Source organism: Giraffa tippelskirchi, chromosome 1, assembly GCF_054371585.1.
Source record: "Giraffa tippelskirchi isolate mGirTip1 chromosome 1, T2T-mGirTip1v1.2.pri, whole genome shotgun sequence".
Lineage (NCBI taxonomy): Eukaryota > Metazoa > Chordata > Mammalia > Artiodactyla > Giraffidae > Giraffa > Giraffa tippelskirchi.
In genome coordinates this window covers 41,064,871-41,083,535 of record NC_137275.1, presented here as the reverse complement: position 1 = coordinate 41,083,535, position 18,665 = coordinate 41,064,871, and the positions used below count along the sequence as shown (strand labels likewise).

The 18,665-nt window shown below is 40.6% G+C and overlaps 1 protein-coding gene across 1 annotated transcript in view; it reads right to left on the bottom strand.

The window, feature by feature from the left end:
- The window catches only part of LOC145544936 (nitric oxide-associated protein 1-like), a 33,622-nt gene extending 20,635 nt beyond the window's left edge, over positions 1-12,987 (bottom strand). The window contains exons 1-2 of the mRNA XM_081588337.1: positions 12,861-12,987; positions 11,391-11,434 (exon numbers count right to left, since the gene is read on the bottom strand). Of these exons, the coding sequence (XP_081444463.1) occupies positions 11,391-11,434; positions 12,861-12,915 (99 nt within the window). The 5' untranslated portion in view covers positions 12,916-12,987. The remainder of the gene's footprint in view (positions 1-11,390; positions 11,435-12,860) is intronic.
- Positions 12,988-18,665: the final 5,678 nt, after the last annotated feature.

The following is an 18,665-nucleotide window of genomic DNA, read 5'->3' as shown; positions in this document are numbered from 1 at the left end:
AAGATAACAGGAGCAGCAGCTTCTGCTGACCAAGAGGCAGCAGATCAGTTCCCAGGCACCGTTAAGAAAATCATTGAGAAGGAACAATAACAGGCTACACAGGTTTTTAATGTAGGCAAAAAGAGCCCTATTCTCGGTGGAGGGGGACGGGATAGGGGAGGAGTGCCACAAAGGACATTTACTAGTAAGGAAGGGAAGCGAATACTAGTTTTGATTCAGGAAGGGATAGGCTAACTCTCCTGTTATGCACAAATGCAGTGGGGTTTAGGATAAGGACTGCCCTTATCTATAAGATCCCTGGGTCGGGAAGATCCTCTGGAGAAGGAAATGGCAACCCACTCCAGTACTCTTGCCTGTAAAATCCCATGGACGGAGGAGCGTGGTAGGCTACAGTCTGTGGGGTCACAAAGAGTCGGACACAACTGAGCAACTTCACCTTATCTATAAAGCTGCTGACCTACAAGCCTTGAAGGGAAAAGACAAAACACCAGCTGCCAGTGTTTTGGTTGTACTGCAACAAGGAAGCCTGGATAATGAGAACCCTTTTCTTAGATTGGTTCCACTGATGCTTTGTCCTTGAAGTCAGTAATTACATTGCAAGTAAAGAACTGCCTTTTAAAGGTTTCTTTTTATTGGACAGTACCCCTGGCCACCCAGAACCCCATGAGTTCAACACTGAAGGTGTTGAAGTGGTCTTGCTGCCCCCAAATACAACATCTCTAATTCATCCTCTAGATCAGGGAGTCATAGGGACCATTATGGCTCATTACATGTAGTACTCTATGTAAAGGATTATCAGTGCTATGGGAGAGAACTCCATGGAAAGATCATGGACGTCTGGAAGGACTACGTGATTGAAGATGCCATCATCATAGGAAAAGCTGTGAAGACCGACAAGCCCAAAGCAATAAATTCTTGCTGGAAAAAACTGTGTCCTGATGTTGTGTGTGACTTCACAGGGTATACAACAGAACCAATCAAGGAAATCATGAAGGACATTTTGGATGACGGCAAAAAAGGTGGAGGTGAAGGGTTTCAAGATAGGGATCTTAGAGAAATTCAAGAGCTAATAGGCACGATACAAGAGGAATTAGCAAGAGATGACTTGGACAGAGTGCTTCCGAACTAGTGCCACACGATGAGGAAAAAGACATGAAAGAAAGAAGAAGCAGTGCCAGGAAACAAACTGATATTAGACTACCTAGGACGAGAGTTCTGATAATTAAAAACTGCTTTTGACTTCTTTTACAGCATGGACCTTTCTATGCTACTGGTGCTGGAACTAAAGCACACAGTGGAAGAAGGATTTGTACTTTATAGAAACATTTATAGAAAAATAAAAAAGCAAAAAAGTCAGAAGTTAGGGTGTATTTCCATCAAGTTACACCCAGTGGGCCTACCTCTCCTGCCTCCCCTCCCATACCTGGGACAGCAAAACCAATCCCTCCTCTTCCTCTTCCTCAGCTTAGTCAATATGAATAAAAGACACCTGGGATAAAGACCTTTGTGATGATCCACTTCCACTTAATGAATAGTAGATAATCATCATGTCCTACAGTTAATCAACCTATCTGTTATGTATGTGTGTGAGTTCTTGTATGAAAGTCTAATAACTACTACAAGAACTGTATGAGATGTTGTGTCATCATCATCATCAGCTAAGGATTCACCACATAGAACATCATGTACAAGACTTGTGTTGAAGTGGATAGCCTACCTACAGTATGCATTTCTCTCCCTTCCAATTGGAGAACCTGTGTTTCAGCCTGTCGTCATAGGTAGGTGGAGTTTTTTTTAATGTAACAGTGTTTCCAACATGGTATTATGAATATGACTGTATACCATAATAATACTGTATACCGTAAAAGTTTTACAAGGATTCATTCACTGTGTCTAAGCTAGGCCACTGTGAAACAATTATATCAATTACACTAAGCTTACCATAAAGTAATCATATTGCTGCTTCTTTACTATTGGTGCATGAGACTTTATATCCGTGAATATATAATATATAAATGTGAATTTGTTTTTCATGTTGTCTTTTCATTTGTAATATCTAGAATTAGTAATTCATATTGTATCTACAGTGTTTTATCTCATATACATAGTATGGATATAGATGCTGATAGATAATCTTGTAAACAGATGACATTAACTTGTGGTATCAGTATCGATAGTCTCTAGTTTATTAAAAGAGTACAATCAGTCAGTTCAGTTGCTCAGTCACGTCCGACTCTGCAACCCCATGGATTGCAGCATGCCAGGCTTCCCTGTCCATCACCAACTTCCAGAGCTTGCCCAAACTCATGTCCATTGAGTTGATGATGCCATACAAACATCTCATCTGCTCTTGTCCCCTTCTCCTCCTGTCTTAAATCTTTCCCAGCATCAGAGTCTTTTCTAATGAGTCAGTTCTTTGCATCAGATAGCCAAAGTATTGGAGCTTCAGCTTCAGCATTAGTACTTCCAGTGAATATTCAGTACTGATTTCCTTTAGGATTAACTAGTTAGATCTCCTTGCAGTCCACGGGACTCTCAAGAGTTTTCTCCAGCACCACGGTTCAAAAGCATCAATTCTTCGGCGCTCAGCTTTCTTTATGGTCCAACTCTCACATTCATACATGACTACTGGAAAAACCATAGCTTTGACTATATGAACCTTTTTGTAAAGTAATGTCTCTGCTTTTTAATATGCTGTCTAGGTTGGCCATAGCTTTTCTTCCAAGAGGCAAGCATCTTTTAATTTCATGACTGCAGTCATCATCTGCAGTGATTTTGGAGTCCAAGAAAATAAAGTCCGTCACTGTTTCCATTGTTTCCCCATCTATTTGCCATGAAGTGATGGGATTGGATACCATAATCTCAGTTTTTTGCATGTTGAGTTTTAAGCCAGTGTTTTCACTCCTCTTTCACTTTCATCTAGAGGCTCTTTAGTTCCTGTTTGCTTTCTGCCATAAGGGTGGTGTCATCTGTATATCTGAGGTTATTGATATTTCTCCCAGCAATCTTGATTCCAGCTATTCTTCATCCAGTCCAATATTTTGCATGATGTACTCTGCATATAAGTTAAATAAGCAGGGTGACAATATACAGCCTTGACATACTTCTTTCCCAATTTGAAACCACTCAGTTATTCCATGTCTGGTTCAAACTGTTGCTTCTTGACCTGCATACAGATTTCTCAGGAGGCAGAAAAGATGGTCTAGTATTCCCATCTCTTGAAGAATTTTCCACAGTTTGTTGTGAGCCACACAGTCAAAGGCTTTAGTGTAGTCAATGAAACAGAAGTAGATGTTTTTCTGGAATTCTCTTGAGTTTTCTAGGATCCAGCGCATTATTGGCAATTAGATTGCTGATTCCTCTGCCATTTCTAAATCCAGCTTGAACATCTGGAAGTTCTCGGTTCACGTACTATTGAAGCCTAGCTTGGAGAATTTTGAGCATTACTTTGCTAGCGTGTTAGATGAGTTCAATTGTGTAGTAATTTGAACATTCTTTGGCATTGCCTTTCTTAGGGATTGGAATGAAAAGTGACCTTTTCCAATCTTTTAGCCTCTGCTGAATTTTCCAAATTTGCTGGCATATTGAGTGCAACACTTTCACAGCATCGTCTTTTAGGATTTGAAATAGCTCAACTGGAATTCCATAACCTCCACTAGCTTCGTTTGTAGTGATTCTTCCTAAAGCCCACCTGACTTCACACTCCAGGATGTCTGGCTCGGTGAGTGATCACACCACTGTGGTTACCTGGGTCATTAAGATATTTTCGTATAGTTCTGTGTATTCTTGCCACTTCTTCTTAATATCTTCTGCTTCTGTTAGGTTCGTATCATTTCTGTCCTTTATTGTGCCCATCTTTGCATGAAATGTTCCCTTGCTATCTCTAATTTTCTTGAAGAGATCTCTAGTCTTTCCCATTCTATTGTTTTCCTCTGTTTCTTTGCATTGATCACTTAGGAAAGCTTTCTTGTCTCTCCTTGCTTTTCTTTGGAACTCTGTGTTCAGATGGATATATCTTTCCATTTTTCCTTTGCCTTTCACTTCTCTTGTTTTCTCAAATATTTGTAAGGCCTCCTCAGACAACCATTTTGCCTTTTTGCATTTCTTCTTCTTGGGGATGGTTTTGATCACTGCCTCCTATACAGTGTTACAAACCACCATCCATAGCTCTAAGGCACTCTATCAGATCTAATCCCTTGAATCTATTTGTCACTTCCACTGTATAATCATAAGGGATTTGATTCAGATCATACCTGAATGGTCTAGTGATTTTCCCTACTTTTTTCAATTTAAGTCTGAATTTTGCAATAAGGAATTCATGGTCTGACCAGAAACTATAAAACTCCTAGAGGAAAACATAGGCAAAACACTCTCTGACATAAATCACAGCAGGATCCTCTATCACCCACCTCCCAGAGTAATGGAAATAAAAGCAAAAATAAACAAATGGGACCTAATTAAACTTAAAAGCTTTTGCACAATGAAGGAAACTATAAGCAAGGTGAACAGACAGCCTTCAGAATGGGAGAAAATAATAGCAAACGAAGCAACTGATAAAGAATTAATCTCAAAAATATACAAGCAGCTCCTGCAGCTCAGTTCCAGAAAAATAAACGACCCAGTCAAAAAATGGGCCAAAGAACCAAACAGAAGACATACAGATGGCTAACAAACACATGAAAAAATGCTCAACATCACTCATTATCAGAGAGATGCAAGTCAAAACCACAATGAGGTACCATTTCATGCCAATCAGAATGGCTGCTATCAAAAAGTCTACAAACAATAAATGCTGGAGAGGGTGCGGGGAAAAAGGAACCCTCTTACACTGTTGGTGGGAATGCAAACTAGTACAGCCACTATGGAGAACAGTGTGGAGATTCCTTAAAAAACTGGAAATAGAACTGCCAATCCCACTGCTGGGCATACACACCCAGGAAACCAGAATTGAAAGAGACTTGTGTACCCCAGTGTTCATTGCAGCACTGTTTACAATAGCCAGGACATGGAAGCAACGTAGATGTCCATCAGCAGATGAATGGATAAGAAAGCTGTGGTACATATACACAATGGAATATTACTCAGCCATTAAAAAGAATCCATTTGAATCAGTTCTAATGAAGTGGATGAAACTGGAGCCTATTATACAAAGTGAAGTAAGTCAGAAAGAAAAACATCAGTACAATATACTAACGCATATATATGAAATTTAGAAAGATGGTAAAGATGACCCTATAAGTGAGACAGCAAAAGAGACACAGATGTAAAGAACAGTCTTTTGGATTCTGTGGGAGAAGGTGAGGGTGGGATGATTTGAGAGGGTAGCGTTAAAACATGTATATTATCATATGTGAAGCGGATCGCTGGTCCAGTTTTGATGCATGAGACAGGGTGCTCAGGGCTCATGCACTGGGATGACCCTGGGGGATGGAATGGGGAGGGAGGTGGGAGGGGGGTTCTGGATGGGGAACACATGTGCACCCGTGGCTGATTCATGTCAATGTTCAGCAAAAACCACTACAATATTGTAAAGTAATTAACCTTCACTTAAATAAATAAATTTTTTTAAAAAAGAATTCATGGTCTGAGCCACAGTCAGCTTCTGGTCTTGTTTTTATTGATGGTATAGAGCTTCTCCATCTTTGGCTGCAAAGAATATATCTATCTAATTTCAAGAGTACAATAATATAGTGTATATATAGTTTACATGTATTTTGTGTAATAATGCTATTATCATAATAGTATTATACTATTGTATAATATTAATAGTATATATGTAGTATATAATACATATAACATAAAATATGTCTTAGTTGACTGTATATATTATCTGTATGGCTTCTGGTCTGCAGTAACCTATTGGTTGTTAAATTTTGGAGGAGTCAAAAATTACATGTGAATTTTTGACTCCGTTGGTGTTGGCATCCCTAACCCCTGTGTTTTCAAGGGCTGCCTATACAAGCATCTTTGAAAAGATAGTCTGTATCAAAGCCAGTCACTGCCTTTGCTTACAATATATGCAAAACCATGAGATTCATGAAGAATTGCTTCCCAACATTCAGTTGTTATTTGTAATAAGTAATATGCATACATTGAAAGATAACATTTTACTTTAACAACTGCAATCACTTGGTGATAGAATATGTATACCTACAGGGCACTGCACAACTCCTCACACCTTCAAATCAGATTGGACAGCACTACCCCATTCCCTGTTGCATAATGATTTTCTCAGAGTTCCAGCTTTTTATCGTGGCACCCACCGAAAACCTAGATTCAGAGATATCTCAAGTTATCAAGAGGAGGCAGTGCTCTCTGATGTTCAAATTGTGAGCCTTGAGCTAGTAGTTTATATGGTGTATATTAGATGCTGAGGGTCACCATGTTTTCCTCAGAATGTTGATGCATCCTCTGAGCTCACTGAGGCTCTTTGGGACAACTTGGGAACCATAGTCCTAAGCAGTGGTGGAAGAAGGATTCATTCTGAATGACCTCTCAGACTAGTGCTATCTTGGTAATGTAGACTAAACGGTTGTTATATCAGAGAGAAATAAACTTCTATCCTCTTTCAGCCAGATTTTTGGAAGTCCTTGTTGCAGTGGCAGTCTTTATCCTAACTAGTACAATCTCCTATTAAATGTGACTGTGTCTCATGGTGTGGTATTTGATGACATGTTCTTACATGAGAAACAGTATTCACTGTGCATTTCTTTTGTCTTTCCAACCTCCATCTTCACCTCAGTCCACATGTATTGAGCCCCTACTGTGCCCTTGCACTGGGCCAAGCATCCTCTCAAGTTCAAGTCCACTTCTATGTTCCTCAGTCCCCTCAGCTACAGACCAGCTGCTCTTGACCATTTAGCCACATCTAAGCAAGTCCCTCCCCATTTAGCGAGTAGGGTCTGTAAGGTACATTGATGTTTTACTCCCAGGAGAGCCGGACACTCAATGAGAAGAACTGGAGTGATCTCAACTGAAACACACGGATCAGCCCTTTTTGGACTGTCTGGGTAGGACTAAGAAACATCAGACCAAAAGCCAATCTGACACATCCAGCAAGACAGAATGTGTCCAGGAAGAAGCCTGCGGGGAGCAAGATAGAAGGTATTTGTTTTCACTGCCTAGTGCTAAGCTGGATTGCTGCTGGGGTAGTAAGCACTGTGTGTATCTATAAAAAGGAAGCAGGAAGGAGAACAGACTCTGGCCCATCAGTGATTGAAAGGAGAGAAGAGATGACGGATGGCTGGGCTGGCCTTGAGTGTTGGGAGAAGCGGACCCTATGTCTACTCACTTAGGCTTAGACTTGTTGCTGTTTATCAAAATACATAGTTTAGGAGACAAGTTTTCCTAATAAATCAACCCTATGGCAAACAAAGGATTTCTTCACTCCCCCAAAGACTAACATACCACATTGCAAGTTAGGGTCATCTGTCTCACAAATATTCATTGCCAATTTCATATGCATGGATGCCCCTGAAAGTCTTTGAGTGGCAAATGCTTCTACAGAGCTGCCCTACCCTTCCCTTTCTCTTCAGAAAGAAATTTGTCCCTGAACGCCATAATCCAGATTCTGACACTTCCATTTTGCCCACATCTACCTACCCTTTACCCTGCAGCTTGGTCTGTGTTGCCAAACCAATGCAATGTCCTTGGCACTGGGTCTCCAACCTCTCGTTAGCTTTTATTATTATTATTAATTTATTTATTTGACTGTGATGGATCTTAGTTGCAGCCAAGGAATCGTCAATCTTGGTTGCAGCATGTGGATTCCAGTTCCCTGACCAGCCTGGGCCCCCTGAATTGAGAGCACAGTCTTAGCCACTGGACTACCAGAAAAGTCCTTCACTGATTTTTTATATTAGCTTTGGTCAATATGATGGAATCTATTTCCAGTTAAAAAAAAAAAAAAAAAAGAGTCAAAAGTCAAAGTGTTTCAAATGGTGAGTGAAAAACATACATGAAAGTGCTATAAAGAGATTTCCCTGGTGGTCCGGTAGTTAAGACTGTGCCTTCCAGTGAAGGGAACACAGGTTCAATCCCTGTTCGGAAAACTGAGATCCTACATGCCTTGCAACCAAAAGATAAAAAAAATATTTTAAGAAAGCATAAAGTATGAAAGTTTGGAAACTGTAAATGGCCAGGCTAATATTTGATATTATGGATTTTCTGAATTAATGAATATGTTCACCCGGGCAGAATTTTAGTTATGATGAAAACCATTGAACCAGAGGGGGACAGGGAGGCAGAAAACCTAGAAAAAAAAAGTTGGTGGCTTTTTTATAACCCTGGCCACCACAGAAAAGCAGTCTCCTCTTAGGCCTGTCAGGTCAGAGCTTTCTGCTCAAGTTAGACAAGCTTGTAGCCTCCTCCTCTGGCAGCTTTGCAAATTCCAGCTTTTCCAGCCATGATCTGAAAGCATGTGCTTAACTCCTACTCCAGATGGTAAAATTGTTTTTATTTGTCATTGTTTTTAATTCATCTAGATCCTTGACCCCAATTAGCTCCAATTGGACCATTCATTCAGTGTTAGTCACAGAAATAGTGTCTTCAAAGAATCAAAGCATTATTGTAAAGCAATTATCCTCCAATTAAAAATAAATTAAAAAAAAAAAATCAATGCTTGAGTCTTTAAGAGCAGTTTGCAAGTCAAGTGTGACTCTCCCAGGCCAGTGGGAATGCTCTAGAGAGACATCACTCAGCTGGTTTCAGGCTGAGCGGCAGGATTTGCTGGAAGTGGCGGTTCCCAGGGAGCCACTGCCCCCTTGTGTCTCAGTGCTGGCCAGGAATTGTTCCATGACAGGGAGAACACTTGGCAAAAGTCTGTAAAAGATTATTGGTGGGCTATTTCTGGCTCTTAAGTTGTGCTTCAATTAAGATTTCCTATCATCTTATGGCTTTTTAAATTGTAATCATCCTTCTTTTAAAACAGCAAATTTTTAAAAGGCATATTTATTATAATTAAGGACTGCCCAGGTGGCGCTAGTGGTAAAGAACCTGCCTTCCAAATGCAGGAGACATAAGAGATGCAGGTTCAATCCTTCAGTCAGAAAGATCCCTTGGAGAAGGAAATAGCAACCCACTCTAGTCTTCTTGCCTGGGAAATCCCATGGACAGAGGACTATAGCCTACTAGCCTATAGCTAGTAGGCTATAGTCCATGTGGTCGAAAAGAGCCCGACACGACTGAGTGACTTCATTTTCACTTTCTTTGCATGAAATATTTCCTTGATAGCTCCAATTTTCTTGAAGAAATTTCTAGTCTTACCTATTCTTTTGTTTCCCTTTATTTCTTTGAATTGCTCATTTTAAGAAGGCCTTCTTATCTCTCCTTGCTATTCTCTGGAACTCTGCATTCAGTTGGGTGTATCTTTCACAAATTTATTGCTTTCTGTTAAATATGCAAGATAAGGCATATTTCTAAGCCACCTCTTTGAGTTACTCATTTCTGAGTACTCCCATGTGTATGCACAATACACTTGTTAATAAACATTTGTTTATTTTTCTCTGGTTAGTCTCTCCTTTGTTGTATAGGCCCCAGCTGAGAACTTAGAAGGGTAGAGGGAAGATTTTTTTCCTCCCCTACCCTAGTATGGTAATGATGATGATGCAGTATAGTTTGAGTGGAAACAAAGAGAAAGTGCATTTATGTCTACTTTGGAGGAAGAAAACAGGGTGGGAAGGTTTCCTGGAAAAGGTCTGCACTGACATGAATACTCAAAGTTACCTTACCCACTGAGGTCAATATCCATGAATGTAAAATAATCATCTCTACTTATTTTACAAGGTCATTGTGAGAACAGAGATTGCATGTAAAAATGGACAGTGTCAGACCAGATATTAAAACAGAACTATGACCCAAAACCTTAGCAAGCTAGCCAGGAAACCAACCCATTATTTAGAATAACCAGTCCAGGAAGCCAACCTGCTGTGAATCAGACTTGTAAGAAATCAGACATCTATCTCTAGTGACATCCAGGTAGTCAAACAGTAAGCTATGTAACAGTTGGCCCAAATGGCTAAGACTTGATTAACAACTGATATTTTCCCTAAATTTTACCCCTGCTTCCAACTGAGGCCCAACTAGAGAAAGCCAAATATGCCCTCTGAACCATTCACATACTATGCCTGCCTTTAGTTTCCCACCTCCAGCCTCCCCATGCCAACAGCCTCAATCAGGGCACACCTGATGCCTTCCCTTTTTCCCATTATAAAGCTTTCCCACTCCTCTGCCTTTGAGTCTCAGCTAAAACACAAGTGACATGACTGACTCACTTGCTACATCAAGCTCTGAATAACTAGCTCTTTTTTTAATTAACTTTTTAAGATAATTGATGTATAGTTATTTACAATGTTAGGTTAGTTTCAGTGTACAGCAAAGTGACTTTTCTAGATTCTTTTCCATTATAGATCACTAGTAGACATTGAATATAGTTCCCCATGCTATACAGCAGGTCCTTCTTGTTTATCTGTTATGTATATAGTAGTGTGTATATATTAATCCTAAACTCCTAATTTATCCTTCCCTCCCCCTCCCACTTGGCAACCACAAGTCTGTTCTCTCCATATCTGAATCTGTTTCTGTTTCATAGATAGGTTAATTTGTGTCATAGTTTAGATTCACATTTAAATGATATCACATGATATTTGTCTTTCTCTGACTTACTTCACTTAATATGATAATCTCTATGTCTATCCATATTGCTGCAAATGGCATTATTTTATTCTTTTTTATGGCTGAGCAATATTCCTCTGTGTGTGTGTGTGTAATCTTATTTTTTCATTCATCTGTCAATGGACATTCAGATTGCTTCCATGTCTTAGCTATTGTAAATAGTGCTGCAGTGAACACTGGAGTGCATGATGAATAACTCCTTTTTCTTGTTCTCATTTGGCTGGTCTTCCTTTACTTTCACACAATCTAATTTGTTAATATACATAAAATGTCTAGTACAACATATAATTATTAGGCTCAGGACCTTCTGAATCATCAAAGGAAACAAAGCCCTGAGGCTCCCAAGGTCTGAGCTGTTCTTTCTTTTTAAAAATTATTTATTTATTTGGTTGTGTCAGGTTGCGGCATGTGGGATCTTTAGTCTGTGGCATGCAAACTCTTAGTTATGGCATGCGTTTCCCTGACCAGGAATCAAACCCTGGCCCCCTGCATTGGGAGCTCTAAGTCTTAGCTATTGGACCACCAGGAAAGTCCCAAGGACTGAGCCTTTTTTAACCAAAATTTACATTGTATCAAAAAGCCTGCCTGATAATCTGGTTTCTAAAGATTCAGTCAACTGTTTCCAAAGTGGCAGGTCAGATCTGAAAACCAGTCTCCAACCCCAACCTTTGTGGGCTTCATTGTATTAGTAGAAACAGTAAAAGTGGTTTCTTACTTACTGTTCCTTGTTCTGAATGTTGACTAAATTGAGCATTCAAAGAGGCTGCAAGAAGAAAACAGACATTTAAAAGGATGTGACTAAGGTCAATTCTTCATAAGAGGTTTTTAAAATCCAGCTTGTAATTTATACAAGCTGCACCTTCTCCCTTTCTCTCCCATGTCCAACTTTTGAAGAACTTCTAGAAAGTATATTCAGTTGTATTCTGGTACCTCTCTTAGCAGGCACACAGAAAACGTTTGGTACCAGTTCTATAACTGACCACTCTAATAGGTCTGCTTGAGAGAGGACTTTGGAGCTACATAACAAAAGTCAAGAGAAGAGGCCCTCATGCCTTCCTCAGATATATATATGCACAGGATTGGTGATCCTCTCCCCCCACCCCCACCAGCCGCTTCCTGAGGAGCCAGTGGAAGTTTAGAGATCAGAGAGAACCTCCCCTGAGCCTCAGTGGGAGAATGCTTACCCAACCCTTGGAAAAACAGCAGAAGAGGCCATGTCCCATGGTCCACCTACTGTTCCTTGAGCAGGGCTTCCAAGAGGAACAGGATGGAGCTTCAGCTGCGACAGAACTTAGTGCAGTTTTGTCCCCACAGAATGGGTCCATGTATCCAGCAGGATGTTCAGAGCCAGCAGAAGATGAACCCACAGCCCGTACTGACTGACACCTACCTTAGTGGTATGCCAGCCAAGAGATGTGAGCACCAACTAATTTACAAAAGTGACTGCAGGAAGACCCTGACTACGGCCCCCAGGGCTTCCCTAATGCCTCAGGATCCCTAGCTCTTTGCTCCACGGCCCTCCATCACCAGGGGACCATTTCCCCTCTCTTCCTTCACAGTATTTAAGAAATAAAAAACAATTTTCCTGGCTAAAAGAACCTAAAAGTCAGAGAAATAACTCAAAAATTCACGATATTCTTTTCCTTTGTTGCTCAGGATAATAAATACAAAGCTTACCACTAGATGTTACCATTTTAACTTCATTTTAAAGTGGGTGTCAAGTCTGGCTGGCCTGAGGCCCTTTTCTCACGAGCCCCAGGGTGCCTGGCACACTTGGCATTCACATCTCCTGATTCCTGTACATCTCCTGCCAAGGTTCTGTAGGGCCTGGGGTACATAAAAACCCGCCTCCTGATCCTGGACTCCAGAAAACCTGCTTTAAGGGAGAAAGCGCAGGCAGCAGGGTCACTAGAAAAGACCAAGCAACAACACTGTGGCTCCAAAATGTCACCCGCGCACACCCCCAAGTTCATGTCCTTAAGACAACCGCGGGGCGGGCCTGGAACCGCCAGTAACGGGTGTGTGGAGGGGCGCCAGGGCCGCCCCTCCGGGGAGGGGCAGTCGTTAGCAAGACCCCCTCTACACTTGATCTCAGACAAAAGGCCGAGAAGCGATGAGACCCCCCCTCTCCCCACCCCCAGGTAACTCTTCCGCTTTCCTTGGCTGCCAAGCCCACTAGTGACCATTACCTGCCGAATTCCCAACTAAGAACAACAGCACCAAGCGCAGCCCCACGAGCGCCATCCTCCCGCCTGGCCGGCGGTCGGGTCCCGGTGCGCTCCAGCACCGGCGCGCGACGCTGACTGCGCCCTGGGGTTGGACACGTGACAGAGGGCTGTGAAGGAAGGGCAGGTAGGAGGAGGGAGGGCGGACTAGAGAAGAGGAGGAGCAGAGCAGGTTGGAGGAGGGAGGAGGACCAGGAAAGGATGGATGCGGGGAAGGGGTATGGAGGAAGTGGGGAAAGTAAGGTAGAGGAGGGTGGTTACTAGCTTCCCACTTCCCTATCCCCCCACCCCTACCCTTCTGTAGGAGAAAGCGACTAAGGCGACCCCGTCCCTGCAGCAAACAAGAACGTTGTAAGAGCCCTGGATAACCTTGTGAGTGTCAGTCAACCCCAGGTTCTTCAGCATCTTCTATATCCCAGAAACTGTTTGGGGGCTGAACTTAACAAAGGAGGTCAGGGCTCTCTAGCTTTCTAGTGTAGGTGTTGGGGATGGGGTTACACGGGGAACTCCACAAGTGAATACAGTAATTTCTAAAATTAAGCTGGAGACTGGAACCAGTTGCCACTGCCAGTGGAGGGCCAAAGCTGGGACACCACTAAAAGAAACAGTGAGTCCCTCCTCTGTCACCCTGACTTGCAGTGTCCCCCATACACATCCTATTGGCACAAGAAGCCAGCTAGCAAAGCAGATGGGAGGTCTGCAGAATTCTGTCATCACAGAGTCTGAAAGGCTGGGTATAGAGCTTGTGGTCGTTGTTCAGTCGCTCAGTCGTGTCTGACTCTTTGTGACCCCATGGACTGCAGCATGCCAGGCTTTTCTGTCCTTCACCATCTCTTGGAGCTTGCTCAAACTCATGTCCATTGAGTCAGTGATACCATCCTCTGTCATCCCCTTCTCCTCCTTCAATCTTTCCCAGCATCAGGGTCTTTTTAATGAGTCAGTTCTTTGAATCAGGTGGCCAAAGTACTGGAGCTTCAGCTTCAGCATCAGTCCTTCTAGAGAGGACATACCACAACCTAATGATTAGTGCCATCACATGCCCAACCCTTGATGTCAGCAACCTCAGGTACAGGGACAAGAAGACAGTGTGCGCCAGGCACCATGCTCGGCTAAAGTTCTGGCTAGTGTCCTGTTGAGGCCAGAGCGTACATTTGAAATGTGTTTATACTTTTCTGAGATATATAATGTAAATTCTTTGGACAAGGGTCTTAAAATGACTTACTTTGGTCATAAATATGTTTTTTTTTGCTTTCATACCAAAATATTTTCTCAACTTTGCAGGATTTATAATACCAAATATTAATAATGTAGACACTTGCTTATAAACATCTTCATCTTTGATGTTCAGGAACACAAACTGATATCTGAGCACAGACTCAGGGACAATGCTTACAATTGTGTTAGGAGGAATTTCAGCTTCAAAAAGAAAGCTGTTTACCCCTCAAGGTAGATTTCTTATAAACTGATGCTGCTGCCTTTGTGTTATTTTGTTCCAAACAGTTGATATCACACCTTAGAAATATTTCATACCAGGGTGCTTTTCACATAACTGTATCAGCAGTTATTCTTGTCAGCCAAGAATAAGAATAACAAAAATTTTTCTGTAAAGGGCCTGAGAATAAGTACTTTAGACTCTGTGGGTCATGCAGTCTGTCACAACTGATCACCTCTACCATTGTAGTGCAAAAGCAGGCAGATTATGAGTGAATCAGCAATGGACATGGCTGTGTTCCAGCAAAACTTTGTAAAAACAGGCAGCAAGCCATGTTTAGACTGTGGGCTGTCGTTTACTGACCCCTGGCCAAACATGCCAAATAAAAATGGTCAATGCAGCCATTGGTGTGTTAGTAACACCAAGAGCAAGCTAGGAGATGTGTTCTGAGGTTAATCCTTGTGGCTTTGTTTTTAGTCCTCCTTTAGTTACTCACTACTGTTTAGATCTCCACAGCTCCAAATGAATGAACATTTGATAAAGTGTCTAGGCAATTTTGGCAAAATAAAAACTTTTTCTAGTCCTAGTTTATGATCACTTCATTTAAATACATTTTTCTTTTATCCTGAATCACCTGGCTGATTATGCCTCTAGGAAGTCTGACTTTTAACTGTAGTGTTCTGTTACTTACTGCTGGTCTGCCTTGATTACAGGTACTGGTGAATCTTCTGAAATTATGCAATATGAAGGTACTCTTACCGTTTCTCATGCTACAACCAAACAAGAGATCTTATATACAAACCCTATCATAGGAAATTATCCAGTCCATATTTAATTATTGATACGAGGCTTGTAAAAGGCATCCGTAAGCTTAGAAAAAGGAAGTCTTGTTACACTAAAATTAACTCAAAATGGAATGTGAATTTAAATGTAAAAGTGAAACTTTAAAATTTTAGAGATACGTAGAAAATCTTCAGAACCTAAGCAAGGAGTTCATAGACTTGACACAAAGGTATAGTTCATGAAAAGACAAACATAAATTGGACTTCATCAAAGGTAAAAAATTTTGCTCTGCAAAAAACCTTGTAAAGAGAATGAAAAGACAAACTACAGATTGGCCAAAAATATTTGCAAATCACATATCCAACAAAGGACTTGTATCTAGAATGTGTAAGGAGATCTCAAAAATCACAGATGCTTCTAGTTAGCTGGAAAACAGAGAGATATAGGGGTCAAAACTGAGAATTTATTGAAAACATTTTTGCTAGCTTATTACATGCATGGTTCTCAGAAGTTTTAAAAACTATCAGTATATGTAAATTGTACATCTTTGAAAAGAATTCTCAAGCACTTATGACTCTTCCCACAAAGGTGTTTTTAGAGTCCCTCTCCCCACCTTTTTAAACGTAGATACTCTGCATAATCACATTTGGAAATTACAAAAAAGAAAAATTTAAGATAAATAATTAATTTTGAATGAAATCATCCCTACTATCCAGAAGGAAGTACAGTCCTAGAACTATCACATTCAGCTTGTTCATTCATTCATTCCACAAATATTTACAAAATATTTACATGTGTACTGTCCTAGGAACCAGATTTAGCAGTGAATAAAACATATTCAGAATCAAAACCCCTACCCTCAAGGAGCTTACATTATAATGATTTTACTGTGATAAAAAGCCCGGTTAAAACAGCTAAAACAGCAACAAACTGTTCAAATAATGTTCATAATCAATGTATACCTACTCTTAATTGATTACACAAGAACTATGGATCAGCGAACTCTTTTTTTTTTAACTTTTTGGACATTTCCTGTGGCATGTGGGATCCTAGTTCTCTGACCAGGGATTGAACCTGCACCCTCTGAATTGAAAGGTGGAGCCTTAATCACGGGACTACAGGGGAAGGCCCCTAGAGAATTAAAAAAAAATTTTTTTTAATTTAATGAGGGACTTCTCTGGTGGTCTAATGCCTAAGATTCTGCACTACCAATTCAGGGGGCCCAGGTTAAAGCGCTTGTCAGGTAACTAGATCCCACTTGCTGCAACTCAAGATCATGCAGGCTACCAATAAGAGCTGGCACAGCCAAATAAATAAACAAATATGTTTTAAAAAATAAAGTAAAAATAAAAAATTAATCAGTGTAGTAAATCAGGCTATATAAATAACAAAATGTATATGATCACTCCTAGGCCCATCTTGGACCACCATGTTATCAAATCTCATCTAAATAGAAGTTGCAGAAGCACCAAAGGCACTGTGGAAAACTTTAACTGGCTCCCCCTGAATCAAATCCAAACCTTTGTGGGGTTTTGGAATATGTAGTTCCTTTTCACAAAAATTTTGTTGTTTATATTAAGTAATGAATATTATTATTTTAAATGAGTTAATAAATATTTTCTAAATTTCTTAGTTTAATTCTAATAACTAAACTTAGTTTAGTTAGTTAATATTAAACCTAGTTTAAATATTGATAGACATAACAGGAAACACTCTTTAGGATCTTCAATAATTTTTTAAAATGTTAAAATTGTATTTGGACTCCAAGACCAAATTTTGAGGATCAATTGCCAAATGAAATAAATGCTATTCCCAATTTATATTTAGTGTAAGTAGGGCCAAAATGGTCAGGAAGATGTAAAGGACAAGGCTAATTTGATCTTGTTTTCCTTTCTATTCAGCTCTAGAATGTAATAGATATTCATTTCATACTCTGAAACTAACATAAGTAGAGTTCTACTGTATTAAGTGAACTTTGGCAACCTAGCATGTGTATTCCTATTGCCTCTGTTGTTGTTCAGTCACTAAGTCGTGTCTGACTCTTTGGGACCCCTTGGACTGCAGCACGCCAGGCTTCCCTGTCCTTCACTATCTCCTAGAGTTTGCTCAAACTCATGTCCATTGAGTTGGTGATGCCATCCAACCATTTCATCCTCGGTCGCCCCCTTCTCTTGCCCTCAAGCTTTCCCAGCATCAGGGTCTTTTTTAATAAGTTGGCTCTTCACATCAAGTGGCCAAAGTATTGGAGCTTCAGCTTCAGCATCAGTCCTTCCAATGAATAGTCAGTGTTGATTTCCTTTAGGATTGACTAGTTTGATCTCCTTGCATCCAAGAAACTTAAGAGTTTTCTCCGGCACCATCAAATTTAAACTTTTAAGAAAAATTATCCCAAATTTGGAAATAAAGCAAAATATTTCTATCTTCTTTTGTGAAGTCATACTAGAGTATTCTCTAAGAAGCCTGAAGGGGATCATCAAATTCTAGGGGTTGTCATCTTATATGGCTTATTATTTACCCAGTAGAGCCTAGAGTCTGTAAAATTAGATCTTAACTTGTAGAAGATCAGTTATAAATGACTTTGTCAGGTAGAAAAGATTATGCTAAATGTTACTGTTTTCCTAATGTGTCAATAGTAGTAGTAATAGTAGTGTCAACAGGGCTTCCCTGGTAGCTCAGCTGGTAAAGAATCTGTCTGCAATGCAGGTTCGACTCCTGGGTCAGGAAGATCCCCTGGAGCCTTCTCCCTTATAGGCTACCCACTCCAGTATTCTTGGGCTTCCCTGGTGGCTCAGTTGGTAAAGAATCTGTCTGCAATGCAGACGACCTGTGTTTGATCCCTGGATTGGGAAAATCCCCTGGAGGAGGGCATGACAACCCATTCCAGTATTCTTGCCTGGAGAATCCCCATGGACAGAGGAGCCTGGTGGGCTATAGTCCATGGGGTCACAAAGAGCTGGACACAACTGAGTGACTAAGCACAATGTGTCAATAAAAAGCAATGTTGTGTTTAATTTTCAGTCTTATTCCAGCAATCTTTTTTCCACAGACTATGTGTTTACCAGTCTCCTCTATCCTCTTGAAATGGACTTACCATCTTGCTGGTTCCATCACTAACTAATTAAATAAGAAGACTAAGTAAGAAGCCAATTTTCCTAGCATATGGGGAAGAGGGTCTTTCCCATTTGGGAAGACCAGCATGTGCAAAGGCTTCATGACTCCTTTAGAGAATTTTAAGAAGTTCAATGTGGCTAGAACTGTGCTTCTCAGACTTTGATATGCATGCAAATCATTTAGATACAATAAGTCCAAGCTAAGGCCTAAGAGTCTGCATTTCTACAGGCTTCCAGCTGAAGCTCTTGCTGCTGATACACTAACCACACTTTTAGTAACAAGGGACTAGGCCAGAGCATAGGAGTATGTAAGAATCTCCAGAGCTGAAGATGGAAACTGAAGATGAATGTGGATCTAGAATAGGTGCTCTAATAAAAAATAATCTTTTTGTTGTTGTTGTTACAATCTACATCAAACAAAAGATTCCTAAGGCCAAGTAGGAG